Raw genomic sequence first — 16,840 nt, forward strand, 5'->3', positions numbered from 1 at the left:
AAAAAAAAAAAAAAAAAAAAAAAAAAAAATCAAGACTTGTAAAATCAAGACTCTAGGCAGCAACTTATATTCCATTTATTTTTAAAATTTAAAAAGGATATAAATAGTATATGTTTCTTAAGCTAAGTTATAGAATTATACGGTTAGGTCATGAATTCTGGAGTTGTCTGCCTCCTACTCAGTTCGAACTTGGGCAACTTCCTTAGGCTTCTAAATTAAGTTTCCTCCTCTGTAAAGCTGGAATAATAATGGTTCCCATTTGTGAGGATTAAATGGATAATAATCATAAGTTACTTGGTATTATGGTAAGGACTCAATAATTTTGGCTACTATATTATATATACTGGGTTGGCCAAAACATGCCTTCAGTTTTTAAGTTAAAATAAAAGACACATTTTAAATTTTCACCAAGAACTCTATTGAACAACGTATTCACCCTTTTGTTCCACTACCTTCTACCATTTTACAGGCAACTTCATAATTCCATCTTCCTAAAACTTTTTGAGCAAAGAACTGTTCCAGGTGCCTTTTACAGTCTTCCAGGGAATTGAAATTTTTTCCATTAAGACAATTTTGTAAAGACCTAAATAAATAGAAATATGAAGGTGCGATGTCTGGTGAATACGGCAGTTGAATCAGAACTTCCCAGCCAAGCTCTAACAGTTTTTGCCTGCTCATCAAAGAAACCTGTGGTCTTGCGTTATCCAAATGGAAGATTATACGTTTTCTGTTGACTAATTCTGGACGCTTTTTGTTGAGTGCTGCTTTCAGTTGATCTAACTGGGAGCAGTACTTGTTGGAATTAATGTTTGGTTTTCTGGAAGGAGCTCATAATAGAGGACTCCCTTCCAATCCCACCATATACACAACATCACCTTCTTTGGATGAAGACCGGCCTTTGTTGTGGTTGGTGGTGGTTCATTTCACTTGCCCCACGATCTCTTCCGTGCCACATTATTGTACAGTAACCACTTTTCATCGCTCGTCACAATTTGTTTCAAAAACGGAACGTTTTCATGACGTTTAAGGAGAGAATCGCATGAGGAATCTATGGTCAAGGAGATTTTTTTCGCTTAACTTCTGTGGAACCTAAACATCGAAGTGATTCACATAACTAAGCTGGTGCAAATGATTTTCAGCGTTTGATTTGGGTATTTTTGAGTATGTCAGCTACCTCCCGCGCGGTATAATGTTGACTGTTCTCATTTATTGTTTCGATTTGATCGCTGTTAACTTCAACTGGTCTACCTGACTGTGGAGCATCGTCCAGCGAGAAATCTCCAACACGAAACCACTTCTGACGCGTTCCATCAGTCACAGCACCTTCTCCATATACTGCACAAATCTTTTTGGGTTTCAGTTGAGCTTTTACCTTTCTTGAAATCATAAAGCATAATATGCCAAAAATGTTGCTTTTTTCTTCCACCTTCAGTATTAAAATGGCTAGACAAAAATTCACCAATTTTGATGTCTTTTTTAAATGCACACTGATATGACAGCTGTCACATGCGATCTAACAAGACTGTTTTTAATGAAGTTAAAGACAACCAAGTGCTGCTAGAGCCATCTTATGGGAAAAAATGAACAAACTTATTGGCTAACCCAATATTTATAGATATGCTCAAGCAAAAAATGAAAAATAAAAAGTATCCAGTATCCTAGATAAGCCTTCAGAATTGTGATGTGGCTTCACAGTATTTTTGCATGATGAGATCCTATTTTATATTTTTTCCTGATTTTTTCCCCACTTACTATTGCTGTGGAGATCTCTTACTGCTGTAAGATTACACTGCTTCATGACTTTATCAGTCCCCTTTTGTGGAGAGAAAAGTGTTTTCTGTTATGAAAACACTTCAATTAACACTTTTGTAGAATATCTAGTATACACCTCTTATAAATTTCTTAAGGACATATCTCCAGAATTTAGGTTAATGATATGACATGGATAAAGCTCTTGATATATATTTCCAAATTACCTGCAATTTACACTCCATCAGCAGTGAACACGGGACTGAGTTTCCCTTTCTTCATCCTCCAAATATATTTACAAAAAATTACCTCTGGCAATATTGTCTACAAAATATAACTACATAATGTCCACAGAAGTCCATAAACCTTTTGGTCCCAGCACTACTTTAATACTTCTAAAAAGCATTGAGGACCTCAATGAGGTTTTATGTGTGATATATCTGTCAATATTTACCATATTAGAAATTAAAACTATGAAACTTTAAAAACACTTGAGACTTCCCTGTGGTTAAGGCTCAGTGGTTAAGAATCCACCTGCCGGGCTTCCCTGGTGGCGCAGTGGTTGAGAGTCCGCTTGCCAATGCAGGGGACACGGGGTCGTGCCCCCGTCCGGGAAGATCCCACATGCCGCGGAGCGGCTGGGCCTGCGCGTCCGGAGCCTGTGCTCCGCAACGGGAGAGGCCACAACAGTGAGAGGCCCGCATACCGCAAAAAAAAAAAAAAAGAATTCACCTGCCAATGCAGGGGATACAGGTTCAAGCCCCGGTCCAGGAAGATCCCATATGCCACAGAGCAACTAAGCCCGTGCACCACAACTACTGAGCCTGCGCTCTAGAGCCCACGAGCCACAACTACTGAGCCTGCGTGCCACAACTACTGAAGCCCACGTGCCTAGAGCCTGTGCTCCGCAACAAGAGAAGCCACCGCAATGAGAAGCCCGCGCACCTCAACAAAGAGTAGCTCCCACTCGCCGCAACTAGAGAAAGCCCGCACACAGCAACGAAGACCCAACACAGCCAAAAAATAAATAAATTTATAAAAATACTTGACTTAACATTAATAAATCCCTTACATGCTGACATAAAGAATATATATTTTATGTAAAAGAATATATTTTTCCAAAAAACATAGTGAGAAGAGTAGCACCGTTTTACACTTTGGCATATCTTTAACGTCTGGCTTATTAGAAGGCAGCTAGATTCTCCCTTCTGCCTCTGCATTCCAACTGCGGCAACACCCCATGTCACACATGCAGTATGGAAAATTCAACAATGCTCTCATGAAAAAATGAGAGTTTTAAAGGCAAACGATATTTTAGTATTATCCTAAACTAGTTTTAACCTCATAGGCCACCTGATAAAACCTCATAGACCACGTGAGAACGTCTCAGGAATTCCTGGAAGTCCCCAGACTGTACTTTGAGAAGTGCTGATAAATATTATTAAAGACATAGTGATATATCTATCTTTCATAGAGTAAAGGAAATTGAAATTAATTTCAAGACATTATGGAAATCAGTACCAGATCTTAGTTTGAATTACCTAGGATGTCTTGAAACACTTCTCATGCTGCTATAAATCACTGAAAATATACCTTTTACAAATAAGTTAGTTATTACTCAACTAAGGTATGCTTTTCTTTGGACTATTTCATGACCATTGCTGTGCGTATGACGCTTGTTCTTGTGGAGTCCCGATGGATTAGCATGAGTTCTGTTGAACAGTTATTATCGTGTTTTTCTTCCCCAAGCGTAGTATCGGATCTTATGTTACTTTTATGCCTGTGCTACATCTAAAAGAAAAATATAAGCTAGAACCAGTGCATTTGTGTCAGGTATAAGTGCTCCTCATGTAAGTAATTTCGTTTTCCTTAGGGAGGGTGGTGGAAAGGAGGGAAATGTGAGGGGGGGGCGGGAAATCAAGTTGTTATTTTCCTATCTGGTGAATTTTGATCCAGCGTAATGAAGGATTAATGAATGATACTATTGGTTAATGAAACACCCACAAATCTCTTTCAGTATCTTCTCTCCTTTCCTCTGAAATGCACTTTAACTGTTTCTGGTCAGTGCCTGCACCGGCCCTAGCATCTCCAAGCTAATACTGACTCTAAGTGTATTTTCTTTCATTCTGAGGCAGATGAGAACTTAACTTTCAGCAAACTAACTGGATCAGAGAATTCTTGAAATCACCAAAAGGGAGAGTGGGACAGCTTTTGGTGTCTGAACAGGTGTGTTACACGGAACATCAGACTAATGTTGTTAATGTTTTAAGTCAAAGGCCACACTCTGTTTTTCCGAAGACCTGTCAGAAGAACAAATTACCTGTCTCCTAAAGGATGTGGGAGGCACTCCTGTGGATTTTGTTGATGACAAGGCATTTTTACAACAATTTCCCAAACTGGTGACAGATAGTCCCGTTGTTAGTAATTCCATGTAAGTAATCGAGACAAGTATTTTTCTGATATATAATTATCTATGGAAGATGCAGGTTGGCGGTTCTCTGGGGCTGCTTATCCAGGAAGGCAGTTTGACTTCCTTCCCTTCGAGGCCCACCTGTAATATTTTTGCTGCCTTAGAATGGAGCTGGGCCTGGAAATTACATCAATCAAGGATGAATAGAGCATCTTTTTCTTCAAAAAAAATATGGTTCAATATGTATGTTTTATCACATAAATATTTGCTGAATAAATTACTAATGCCAAAGGATTCTCATCTTAGGGGGTCAGCAAAAGGGGATCCCCACTTATTAAGTGTGGAGGTGACCCAAAACAGGGGAGTGGTTTGCTTTTCTGGGAATTTTGTTCCAGAGCTCAATTGGCTCCATGGCACATGACCATTCCTCTGTCTCCTGAGATGTCTCATTGACACTTGACTCTTCTAACAGGACTGACGTCCTAACATTCCAGATGCTGGCCCCAATAATCAGAACCTACAAACGGTTCTTCCTACTCTAACTTCCCCACAGCAGGCCCTATGGGCCAGCATGCGGCCCTTGGTCACCATTATCTACCGTCATGCATTTCTTCTAGTTTGTCTGGGCTTTGCCTCCTCTGTGGAGGAGCTAGATGCTTGGGCCTGTGTTTATTTCCACCAAAAAGCCTGGAACTGGGCCTAGGGCCACCTTGGGCACTGCCTGTGACTAGAAGTTTACACAAATAGCTTTAAAAAAAAAAAAGTGGAGCAGATTTGAAGCACCTTGAGAACAGAGACAATCCCGTTCATCACATCCCCGCAGTCACCCTAATGCCCACCTCTACTCTATCACCAGGTCCACCATCCGTCTCCCAGCCGCCCCAAGTCTGACCATCTCTCTCCATTTCTACCCCATCTAAGCAAACGTGGTCCTCACAGGGCTGAGCTGTCTGTGTTCCTGGCTTAGCACAGAGTCAGAATCCAAGAAACACCCGTCCGGCCACGGACCTGTGACCGTGGCAGAAGCCCAGAAATCAGAAGGGGCAGGCCAGGGTCTTGCTGGATCCTCTTGTTAAGATGCTACTGAGCTTTTTTATCCAAGGATGGTCTCCCAACAACTGCATCCCTCACAGCAGCCCGAGTGGAATTACCAATGTGAGAAGTGGCCTGCTCTAACACATATGCTGTACCAGAATCAACACAACTGCCCAGCTCACGGTACTAACCAGAGTACCTGATGTATCCCCGGGTGAGAAGTGCTCTTAACAGCAGTCCGACCGTACATTTGAACAGCTGAGCCACCACCTAATGACCAACAAAGCCAGTGAGGCCTGAGGCTATGTACAAAGCCACAATGCCTGTGAAGAGCACTGCATTTGGAAGGTGCTGAAGCCATTCTTGCTACCCTTGTGCTTTGCAGAAGTTCTCAGAGTTCCTTGATCTCCTCCTCCAGCTCCCGCTGGTAACGAAGGCAAAATCCAAACCACCATGGGCATTCACTGAAGTCATACTGTAGGCAAAAGCTGCTTTTTAATAATTAAGCCTCGCACAAACATGCCGTCTGTAGAGTCTGCTTCCCAGGATCCAAACCCTTGGCTTAGTAGCTGTGAGATTCACAGCAAGGGTCTCATCTGATCAGAGTAACTCTCTCCAGGTGTGGTGGTGGGGATTCAATGAGACCGTGTTTAGGAGACAGCACGGCACCTAACAAACCTCATGCAATTTTAAAAACCAAACACAACAAAACAATTCACTACCAAAGGCTCTTGTGACTTTGTTGGATTAACATTTGTTAAGAAGAACCCTGGGTGTTGGAAAGGGAGCAGAAGTTCAATAACAGACCCCAAGAGAAAGTGAAACAGAGAAGCTCACAACTCAGGTCCTGGAGGATGTCCACGGCACAACTGGAGGGGCCACACAGGGAGGTCAAGGCGGGCTGCAGGCAGAGAGGTGGCAGGACCTGAAGGACATGCCCTTATTAGGGGGTGCTTTATGCACGGGTGGAGGGCTTTGGGGTTCCCGGCTATAGGCCAAACTGGTCAATTCAAACCCCAAAGAGCGGGTTTTGGTAAACTTCACGGGAGAGTTTTCTAAGAGGCACACGAGGGAAAGCTTTGGGAGGCCAGAGGAAACCTATCACAAAAGCTGTTGGGAGGGTCCTATGAGGAACTCACTTTTTTTTTGCCAAGCTGCACGCCTTGTGGGATCTCAGTTCCCCAACCAGAGATCGAACGCGGGCCCTCGGCACTGAGAGCGCCGAGTCCTAATCACTGGACCGCCAGGCAATTCCCAGGAACTCACCCTTATTTGTGACTCTACATGTGCTCACAGGAAAGGCTAGTGTCGTGCAATGCTCCCACAGGCCACTTGGCCACACAGCGCGGATGCCGAGGCAGCAGTATTATAAAGTACTTCTGCTAAACTCTCAAGAGCTCTCAAAAGAAACCTCCTCCAAACCAAAAGTAAGACAAATCACTCACAGGGATATTCCACTCAGAGAATGAAAAAAACCAACAAAAACTCTGTAACGTTCTCTCCCTCTCCCCAGAGAATCAAATCACAGTAGCTACTCACAACTCTTCGCGTCCTCTCTCCAAACCCCAAACGTTCTCCCCAGGCCTGCTCATTGCAGTCTTCTTTTCACTCCTGCCCCTTCCCCTTGCTCAGTCTGTTCTCCTCTCTCCGCCTCTCTGTAGCTCTCAGGTTTTTCCAATAGAAATGAAATCAGAATGTCTCCCAGCTCTTTCCCATCACCCAACCCCAAGGCTCAGAGCCTGGTGGCCAAAATGCAAATCTGTGACAGGTGGGAAAGCTTTGTCAGCTCCCGCCTCACTTGAGCTGTCCTCCTGCCCTACCTGGCCTAAGGCGCTGCTCTCTTCTCCGTCTGGGACCCTGACTACACCACATGTCAGCCTGTCTGATATTGTCCCAGGGCTCTCAGATGTTCTGTCTCTTTTTTCAGCTCTTTTCCCCGTATGTTTCAGTTTGGATAATTGCTATTAACCATCTTCAGGTTCACTGATTCTTTCCTCAGCTGTGTCAGGTCTCCTGATGAGCTTCACGAAGGAATGCCTCCTTGCTGTTGCTGCTTCTTTCTAGAATTTCTTTTGGGCTCTCACAGCCTTCATCTCTCTAATGAACTTCGCCGTTTGTGCATGCATGCCTACATTTTCCATGAAATGCTTTGGCATCTGAACCGTAGGTCGTGTAAAGCCTGTGTCTCGTAGTTCTGACATCTGGGTCTCATCTGATTCTTTGGATTGCTTTGGCACTTGACAATCGAATTATTTTTTGCCTTCTTTTGTGTCTGATCGATTTTTTGGATTGAAAGCTAGATATCCTGCACAAAACTGACATAAATATGTTTTACACTTGGATTTGAGCACATCCCCTCTTCTGTCGGGCCATTAATGTGGGGAGTTGGGTCGATCCAGACTGGAGATGAGCTGTGTTTGGATTTTGTTGTTACTATGGTTACTCCAGGACAACACTGCTCCCAAGTTACTGTGTGCATACTGTGGAGTCTGGGCTGCTGGAGAATTTTTCTCCATTTTTCCGTCTTCTCTATGCCTCATAGTAGTCTCTCCCCAGGCTCGCGCCACTGACAGACAGCTGTTGCTTGGTACCCTATGTGTGGTGCTAGCCTCTGGGGTAACGTGGGAAGTTCTTGGACTGGACATCCTAGCCAGTCTTAAGCTTCAATCTTAGGGAGGTCCTCTGTACCTGGGCCTTGGGGGTGGGTCTTGTGGGTACTGGGGGGAAGTTTCCAGTCCCTCCCCAGGAGTAGAGGACATTTTCTTGGTTTTTGTATAGAACTGTGGCCCCGGGGACTTCCTGGCAGTCCAGTGGTTAAGACTCCGTGCTTTCAATGCAAGGGGCACAGGTTCAATCCCTGGTCGGGGAACTAAGATCCCACGTGCCACATGGCATGCCTGAAAAAAAAAAAAAAAGAGAGAGCAAAAAGAAAAAAAAGAAAATGGAGCAAGAGAGAACTTCTATGGGAAACTGGTATTTAAAGGGAATTAGATGTGTAGTTGTGTTTCTCAAGCATATCCAATAAAAATGACTCATGATCTGTCACCTTTATTTAAGCAAAGAAAAAGAATTGTGGCCCCAAGACCCTTTCCCACTCCTTCCCCAAGGGTAGAGGGTTAATGCTTCTGTCCTCTACATCTGTGGCTCTCCTCCTGCGCCTGGGGGTGGAAGTGTTTGATGCCCCGACTCCAGCAGCTGAGGCCTGCTTAGTAGGAGGGGAGGCCTTGGGCAGGGGGCAGGGTTAGTGCCCAGCTCATGGTCACATCCACTTTCCTGCTGCCCACCTGCCCCGCAGAGAAGGCTCTTTCTGGCCTCTTGGCTTGTTCCCGGTCTTTCTCGTGACACCCCTAGTGGGGGCCCATGGACGGGAGCCTGTGAGTCAGTGTGAACTGCAACTGACACACCACCCCACGCTTGGTCTCCAGCACTTGCACCTTTTAGCGGATTTCTTCTTACCCACATGGACAGCAGGCACCCCTTCCTCCATGCTTTGCCCATGTGAGCCAGTCCACATGTACCACCTCTGCTTAGAGGGGCCTGACCTTCCCTGGAGTTCGGTTTCTTGTTTGCCTTGCAAACTCAGCTCTCTGATGGGCTCAAGAGAAGTTATGATGTTGCAGTCTGTTGGGCTTTTGTTCCTCCTTAGGCTACGAGTCAGGCTCCTAGTTTTCTACATTCTGAGAAGTGGGAATTCTTGCCTGGACGATTGAAACAACCCTTTGCCCCTTTCAGTCCCACATTATAATGTGTCCCTCACATTATACCCAGAGGGATAACAGTCAAGTTTGGTCATGATTTGCCTTCCCTTAAATCCTCTCGGGGGCTTCCTGGCTATCTTATGACCAAAGTCCTTCATGAGGCCTACACTTGGCCCCTGCTTGCTTCTTCTACCTCAGTTTGTCCCAATTCCCCATTCGCTCTTGGAACAATAGCCATTGGTTTGTGCTCATCTGTTCCCTCCTCCCCTGCTGCCTCTCTCCCCTTTGCCAAGTCTTTCCTATTTATTCAGATCTCAGGTCCATTTCCCAGGGAGTCCCTGCTTGATGACACCCTACCCCCACCTGTCAAGTGTTCACAGATGACCCTGAACTTGGTGACACATCTCTCCAGTCATCCGATGATTTAATTAATGTCTGTCTCCCCAGCTAGTCTCTAAACTGCAGGAGGAAAGGGACTGTGCTTATTATTCGAGTGTCCCTAGGGGCTTACACAGCACCCAGCACCGAGCTCAGTCAATATTTCCTGCTGTTGTGATTAAACTGAGAACTGGCGGAACCAACTCAGGGGCCCTGCTTCCTTAAACCTGCTTCTGTTCTGTACACAGCAACCCTCTGCTGGACAACGGAGGGCTGGGGAATAGAGAGGTGGTCATTCTGGGGGAAGGACACTTAAAGACACTATATAACCAGCCTCACCCTGAGCTGGACTGGGTGCCCAGGTGCCATCCTGCTGCCACTGGCATTGTTCTAGAAGCCAGATGATCTTGGAAAATAGCCTGGACCACAGTGACTCTCAGACAGGTGCTGACAGGTAAGAACCATGGATAAAAAAATGTTTGTATTGCTGTAAATAGCAAAAGGGAAAGAAGTGAGGACACGCCATGTTTGATTTAAATGAAGTTATTAGGGCTTCCATGGTGGCACAGTGGTTGAGAGTCCGCCTGCCGACGCAGGGGACACAGGTTTGAGCCCTGGTCCGGGAAGATCCCACATGCCACGGACCAACTAAGCCAGTGTGCCACAACTACTGAGCTCTCATTCCACAACTACTGAAGACCGTGTGCCTAGAGCCCGTGCTCCGCAACAAGAGAAGTCACCGCAGTGAGAAGCCCGTGCACCGCAACTAAGACCCAACGCGGCCAAAAATATAAATAAATAAATTTTTAAATAAATAAATAAATAAATGAAGTTATTAATAGGAAAAGATTCTGGGCATGTCTATTGTGAAAAGTTACCACCCAGCTCTTCTATGTTTGCAGCTTTGATACACCCTCTGAGGCTGTTCTTTCTTGTGAGTTAACATGGCTCAACATGCTTTACTGTATCTGAAGATATACCAGTGGATTTGGAAGGTGAAATTATTTTGATGGTTTGAGGTATTTTATTGAGATATATGATGATTTTTCAGCTAATGCCAACTAGCGTTTACATGGAGTAGAAAATTGGCCCAAGTTTTATTTAGTGTAAATGGAGAGATGTTGGTTGTGTATGAGATGAGAGAAGGCAGGTAATACCGCTGTACACTGATAGGTCTCTGAGAAATTAAAAATACAGGATAGGGCTTCTCTGGTGGCGCAGTGGTTGAGAGTCTGCCTGCCGATGCAGGGGACACGGGTTCGTGCCCCGGTCCGGGAAGATCCCACATGCCATGGAGTGGCTGGGCCCGGGAGCCATGGCCGCTGAGCCTGCACGTCCGGAGCCTGTGCTCCGCAACGGGAGAGGCCACAACAGTGAGAGGCCTGCGGACTGCCAAAACAAAAAAAAAAAAAAAAAAAAAAATACAGGATATATGGAACCTGAGACCTTGGAAGTAACTCTACCACTGGTGGCAGCTCTTAGAAATGTAACATCTGGAAGTAAGTCTTCTGTTGTTGGTGGTGTCATTTGTTATTGAATATAATTCTGTTTCTTTTTAGCCTGGGAAGATGCAACCAGTGGAAATTTTGATATTCGTGCGCTTCCAGGACGCCACTTTTACCATTTGGAACCTTCCAACGAGATCTTCATCAAGAATTACATAACCAAGTCTCTAGAAGTATCAATGCTTCACTGTTGTTGGATATTTTCCCTCTAGGTCTTAAAATAGTCCAAATGATTATCTGATACTCCTCTTCAGTTTTCAGAGTAGCTTATGAGTTTGATTCAGAGATTGGAAAAACATACATTTGCTACTGTCAGGGTGATTTGTTACCTACAAATGTATTTCCCCACAGAGCATTTAAGTATCTGGGGGATGAAAGACAAACCAGTCGAGAATACTTCTGGGAGGGTCTTTCTTCTTCATCTTAGAATCTCATTTGAGTCTCATCTGTGGAAGCTCTGTCAATGAAGTTCCTGCTTGGTCAGTGATCCATTTCTTCCCTTCAGTTATTTTGACAGTGAAAATGATAGACAGGGGAAGTGCTTGAAATGAAATGATTGTTTCATTAACACACTGTGGCTCAAAGCCTGATCTCATCTTTTGAAATATAGGGTCATCCCATTCAATGAGGAAAAGCAGCCTACTGCTTTGTTAAAATAAGACAGTCCCGGGCTTCCCTGGTGGCGCAGTGGTTGACAGTCTGCCTGCCGATGCAGGGGATATGGTTCGTGCCCTGGTCCGGGAGGATCCCACATGCCGCGGAGCAACTAGGCTCGTGAGCCTTGGCCGCTGAGCCTGCGCGTCCGGAGCCTGTGCTCCGCAACGGGAGAGGCACAACAGTGAGAGGCCCGCGTACCGCACACAAAAAAAATTAAAAAAAAATACGACGGTCCCGACTAATCATTGCTGCCTGTCCTGGCAAGTCCTCGGAATGCCCATAGCCCTGGTTCTCCTCTAAGGGGTTCCTCCAACCTGGACTGCCCGTTGTCTCTGTGTGGTCCTGTGTTGCTCTGGCGGTGACAGACGGGGACCCAGGGCGAGCCTACCATGGACAGCCCTTGGCATACAGAGGGTCAAGCACACCCAACAGGCTGCCTCAGATGTAGGGAGAAAGCGCAACAGTTGGAAACAGACAAGGATAAAAAGGGAAATACGGAAAATTATCTGAGACAGAGCAATGGCAGAACACTACAGATAGGATTCACAGGGAATGAAGAGGCACCATATACCCAGAGCTGCATGGATCCTGCGATCTCCAGCAATTCCCAAACTGTGTTTGTCTCTTGGAATCGCGGCTGTTCAATCTGTATCTCGATTTGTTACCTCCCACTGATCTTCGAAATAAACCCCCCTACTTCATGCAACCGATGTCTCTTCCTTATGCTTAAACTGCTTGACACAGCATTATACATTAAAATGTCACCTTTTACAGCATGGATATGTTTAGGATCACATAATATGGGTTCACGTTTTTGTTATGATTTAAAAATAGTATATAGAGAGTCTTAGTACATAAGATTAAAGTTCACACAGGAGGTATTTTTTAAAATGTATCATTCCTTTTTTTTTTTTTTATCATTCCTTTTTAACCAAGTGCAAATAATATAAATTTCACTATGGGGGCAGTTTTGGGTTTTGAGTTAGAATTCATGTAATAAATTTGAGCTAAAAATAACCTCAAGCGAGATTACTACAAGTAACTATATGCCAATAAAATGGACAAACTAGAAGAAATGGACAAATTCTTAGAAATGCACGACATTCTGAGACTGAACCAGGAAGAAATAGAAAATACGAACAGACCAATCACAAGCACTGAAATTGAAACTGTGATTTAAAATCTTCCAACAAACAAAAGCCCAGGACCAGATGGCTTCACAGGAGAATTCCATCAAACATTTAGAGAAGAGGTAGCACCTATCCTTCTCAAACTCTTCCAAAATATAGCAAAGCGAGGAACACTCCCAAACTCATTCTATGAGGCCACCATCACCCTGATACCAAAACCAGACAAAGATGTCACAAAGAAAGAAAACTACAAGCCAATATCTCTGATGAACATAGATGCAAAAATCCTCAACAAAATACTAGCAAACAGAATCCAACAGCACATTAGAAGGATCATACACCATGACCAAGTGGGGTTTATTCCAGGAATGCAAGGATTCTTCAATATATGCAAATCAATCAATGTGATACACCATATTAACAAACTGAAGAATAAAAACCATATGATCATCTCAATAGATGCAGAGAAAGCTTTTGACAAAATTCAACACCCATTTATGATAAAAAGCTCTCCAGAAAGTAGGCATAGAGGGAACTTACTGCAACAGAATAAAGGCCATATATGACAAACACAGCCAACATCGTCCTCAATGGTGAAACGATGAAGGGAATTATAGATGATACAAATAGATGGAGAGATATACCATGTTCTTGGATTGGAAGAATCAACATTGTGAAAAAGACTCTACTACCCAAAGCAATCTACAGATTCAATGCAATCCCTATCAAACTACCACTGGCATTTTTCACAGAACTAGAACAAAAAATTTCACAATTTGTATGGAAACACAAAAGACTCCGAATAAGGCAAAGCAATCTTGAGAAAGAAAAACGGAGCTGGAGGAATCAGGCTCCCTGACTTCAGACTATACTACAAAGCTACAGTCATCAAGACAGTATGGTACCGGCACAGAAACAGAAACATAGATCAATGGAACGGGATTGAAAGCCCAGAGATAAACCCACACACATGTGGTCACCTTATCTTTGATAAAGGAGGCAAGAATATACAGTGGAGAAAAGAGAGCCTCTTTAATAAGTGATGCTGGGAAAACTGGACAGCTACATGTAAAAGAATGAAATTAGAACACTCCCAATGGAAGCAACCTAAGTGTCCATTGACAGATGAATGGATAAGATGTGGCACATATATACAATGGAATATTACTCAGCCATGAAAAGAAACGAAATTGAGTTATTTGTAGTGAGGTGAATGGACCTAGAGTCTGTTATACAGAGTGAAGTAAGTCAGAAAAAGAAAAACAAATACCGTATGCTAACACATATATATGGAATCTAAAAAACAAAACAAAAAAATCGTCATGAAGACCATTACTGTCAGCTTTTATACAGTATATGCTTTAAAATGGACATAGGGTAACTAGTTACCTCATTCAGTTCTTACACCCCTGTGAGACTGACATTTTCCCCCTACTCTACAGATGAGCTTAGCAAGCTTCGGTAACTTGCCTCAGGTTACCTAGTAAATAAGTCACCGAATGGGGACCGGAACCAGGTGTGCCTGTGACTGCCAAAGCCCTGTGTAAGTGTGAACCCCAGTGCTACACAGTGAAACAAAGAGTCTTGTGATTAGTTCTTAATAAACTGTTCTGATTATACCAGTAAGACCACCTCACTGCAGAAAAAACAGAAGCCAAAAGAACAACTGTTAATGTCTTTAGGCAAAACTTAGTAAGTTAAGTCCCCTACTTATGAACGAGTTCCATTCTGACAGTGCGTCCATAAGTCCAATTTGGTCATAAGTCCAACAACGTACCACCAGAGCAACACTTTTTTAAAAAGAACTTTTAAAAATCACCTGAAAATTTTAAAATTTCATTAAATATGTAGTTTCAGCATACCTCTAAATAAGAATTACAATTCATGTTACTAGCAAAAATATGGATGATACATAAAGAGTTAACAGTGCATTTCTCCCCAAAATATTAGGTCATGGTACCATTATGAAGTCTTCAAAAGGAAAATTTTCTCACATACTGAATTCTATATTCCATATTTTTCTATTAGCTCTTTTGCTTTAGAAATACAGGCACTCATGGCATCTGCCTTTGATAATCCTAGAAAGATACAAACAGATTGACTCACTGACCGATGTTATTGGGAAATTAAGAAGGTTTGTTTCACTTATTTAAAAATTAACCACCTTGTTGAGGTTCCAAGCTTCCCACTTAGCCTTGCCTTTTAGATTTAACAGTCCTGGACACTCTGCCAAAAGGAGGACAGATATATTTTCAGGGTTACTTTTTACTCTATGCTTCTAGAAATACTGTTCAGTGAAATGTATTGTTATTTTTTAAATGACAACCCAGTACCAGTATCTACATCTCCAATTACAGATTGTTTGTAGAGCCCATAGGGTTCTTTTAGTTCCTCATCATCTGGCCTGGTTTTCAGCTTCCTCATGTCTTTGGCCGCCTTTTCAAAATCAGTCTAAAGCAAAAAGGCACAAAGTGTGCATTTGCTAACTTTCAGCAGGTCCATCTGCTTTGGGGAAAAGTAAAGAGGAGGAGGGAGCATTCAAACAGAAATGAACTACTACTGCTCTGGTTCCACCAGAATTATCCTAACCTATTTTAATTCGTGGACACTTCCCCTGGTCCTTACCTGCTACATAGACAATGTACCCACGTATTAGATATGGAGAACTAAATAAAATTCTTAACACATTACTGACCACAGACATATTAACACATCTTTTGTTACCCAAATGTTATTGACCAGAGACATTTCAATATTCATTTACATAACAAATCGCTGGCCACAGGCGTTAGTTTCTGCAAAAATCTCCTGGTCAACAATGAGTTAATATTTAAAATGTTTAATTTATCTATGTTTAAAAACTGAAGAAGACATGAATAAATGGAAAGATATTCCATGTGCATGGATAGGAAGAATTAATAGTAGTAAAATGTTCATCCTACCCAAAGTCATCTATCAATACAAATTCAACTCAATCCCTAACAAAATTCCAATGGCATTTTTCACAGAAATAGAAAAAGCAATCCTAAAATGTGTATGGAACCATAAAAGCCAAAGCAATCCTGAGAAAGAAGAACAAAGTTGGAGGCATCATAATTCCTGATTTCAAACAATATTACAAGCTATATTAAGCAAAACAGTATGGTATTGGCATAAAAAGACACATAGATCAATGAAACAGAATCAAGAGCCCAGAAATAAACCCTTTGTAGTTTATGACAAAGGAGCCAAGAATATACAATGGGGAAAGGACAGTGTCTTCTATTAACGGTGCTGAGAAAACTAAAGAGAACATGCAAAAAAAATGAAACTGGACCCCACCTTACACCATATACAAAAATCAACTCAAAACGAATTAAAAATTTGAACGTAAGCCTTAAAACTGCAAAACTACTAGAAAAAGACAGAGAATAAGCTCCTTGACATCAATCTTAATGATTTATTTTGGATTTGACACCAAGAGTAAAACCAGCTTAAACAAAAGGGACTACATTGAACAAAAAAAGCTTCTTCACAGCAAAGGAAACCATAAACAAAATGAAAAGGCTGAGTGGGACAAAATATTTGCAAATCATATGTCTAAGGGGCCTCTGAATATATATATTCAAAATATATAAAGAACTCATATGACTCAAAAGCAAAAAAAACAAAAAAGCAAAAGAAAACAATTTGATTTAAAAATAGCCAGGAGATTTTTCCACAGAAGACATACAGGTGGCCTGAAAAGATGCTCCCCATCATTAACCAACAGGGAAATGTAAATCAAAACAACTGTGAGATATCACGTCATACCTGTCAGAATGGCTATCATCTAAGAGACAAGAAATAACAAATGTTGAGGAGGGTGTGGAGAAAAGGAAACCCTATACGCTGTTGGTGGGACTGTAAATTGGTGCAGCCACTGTGGAAAACAGTATGAAGTTTCCTCAAAAAATTTAAAAAATAACTACCATACGATCCAGCAATCCCACTTCTGGGTATTTATCCAAAGGAAATGAAATCACTATCTCAAAGGGATATCTGCACCCACCGTGTACACTGCAGCTGTATTTACAATAGCCAAGACATGGAAGCAACCTAAGTATCCATTGATGGATGAATGGATAAAGAATGTAATATATATATGTGTGTGTGTGTATATATATATACACATATATATAAAATATTCCATTATATAGATATAACAGAATATTAATCAACCATAAAAAAGAAGGAGCTATCAGGCTTCCCTGGTGGCGCAGTGGTTGGGAGTCCGCCTGCCGATGCAGGGGATGCGGG

The 16,840-nt window shown here is 42.5% G+C and overlaps 1 protein-coding gene across 1 annotated transcript in view; it reads right to left on the reverse strand.

Moving 5' to 3' along the window:
* Window positions 1-14,566: 14,566 nt before the first annotated feature.
* ACBD7 (acyl-CoA binding domain containing 7) overlaps window positions 14,567-16,840 on the reverse strand; it is a 2,721-nt gene continuing 447 nt past the window's right edge. Inside the window, exons 2-4 of the mRNA XM_024750070.1 lie at window positions 14,896-15,013; window positions 14,728-14,788; window positions 14,567-14,642 (exon numbers count right to left, since the gene is read on the reverse strand). Of these exons, the coding sequence (XP_024605838.1) occupies window positions 14,567-14,642; window positions 14,728-14,788; window positions 14,896-15,013 (255 nt within the window). The remainder of the gene's footprint in view (window positions 14,643-14,727; window positions 14,789-14,895; window positions 15,014-16,840) is intronic.

The sequence above is a fragment of the Neophocaena asiaeorientalis genome, unplaced genomic scaffold (genome assembly GCF_003031525.2).
Source record: "Neophocaena asiaeorientalis asiaeorientalis breed wild unplaced genomic scaffold, Neophocaena_asiaeorientalis_V1.1 scaffold4, whole genome shotgun sequence".
Classification (NCBI taxonomy): Eukaryota; Metazoa; Chordata; class Mammalia; order Artiodactyla; family Phocoenidae; genus Neophocaena; species Neophocaena asiaeorientalis.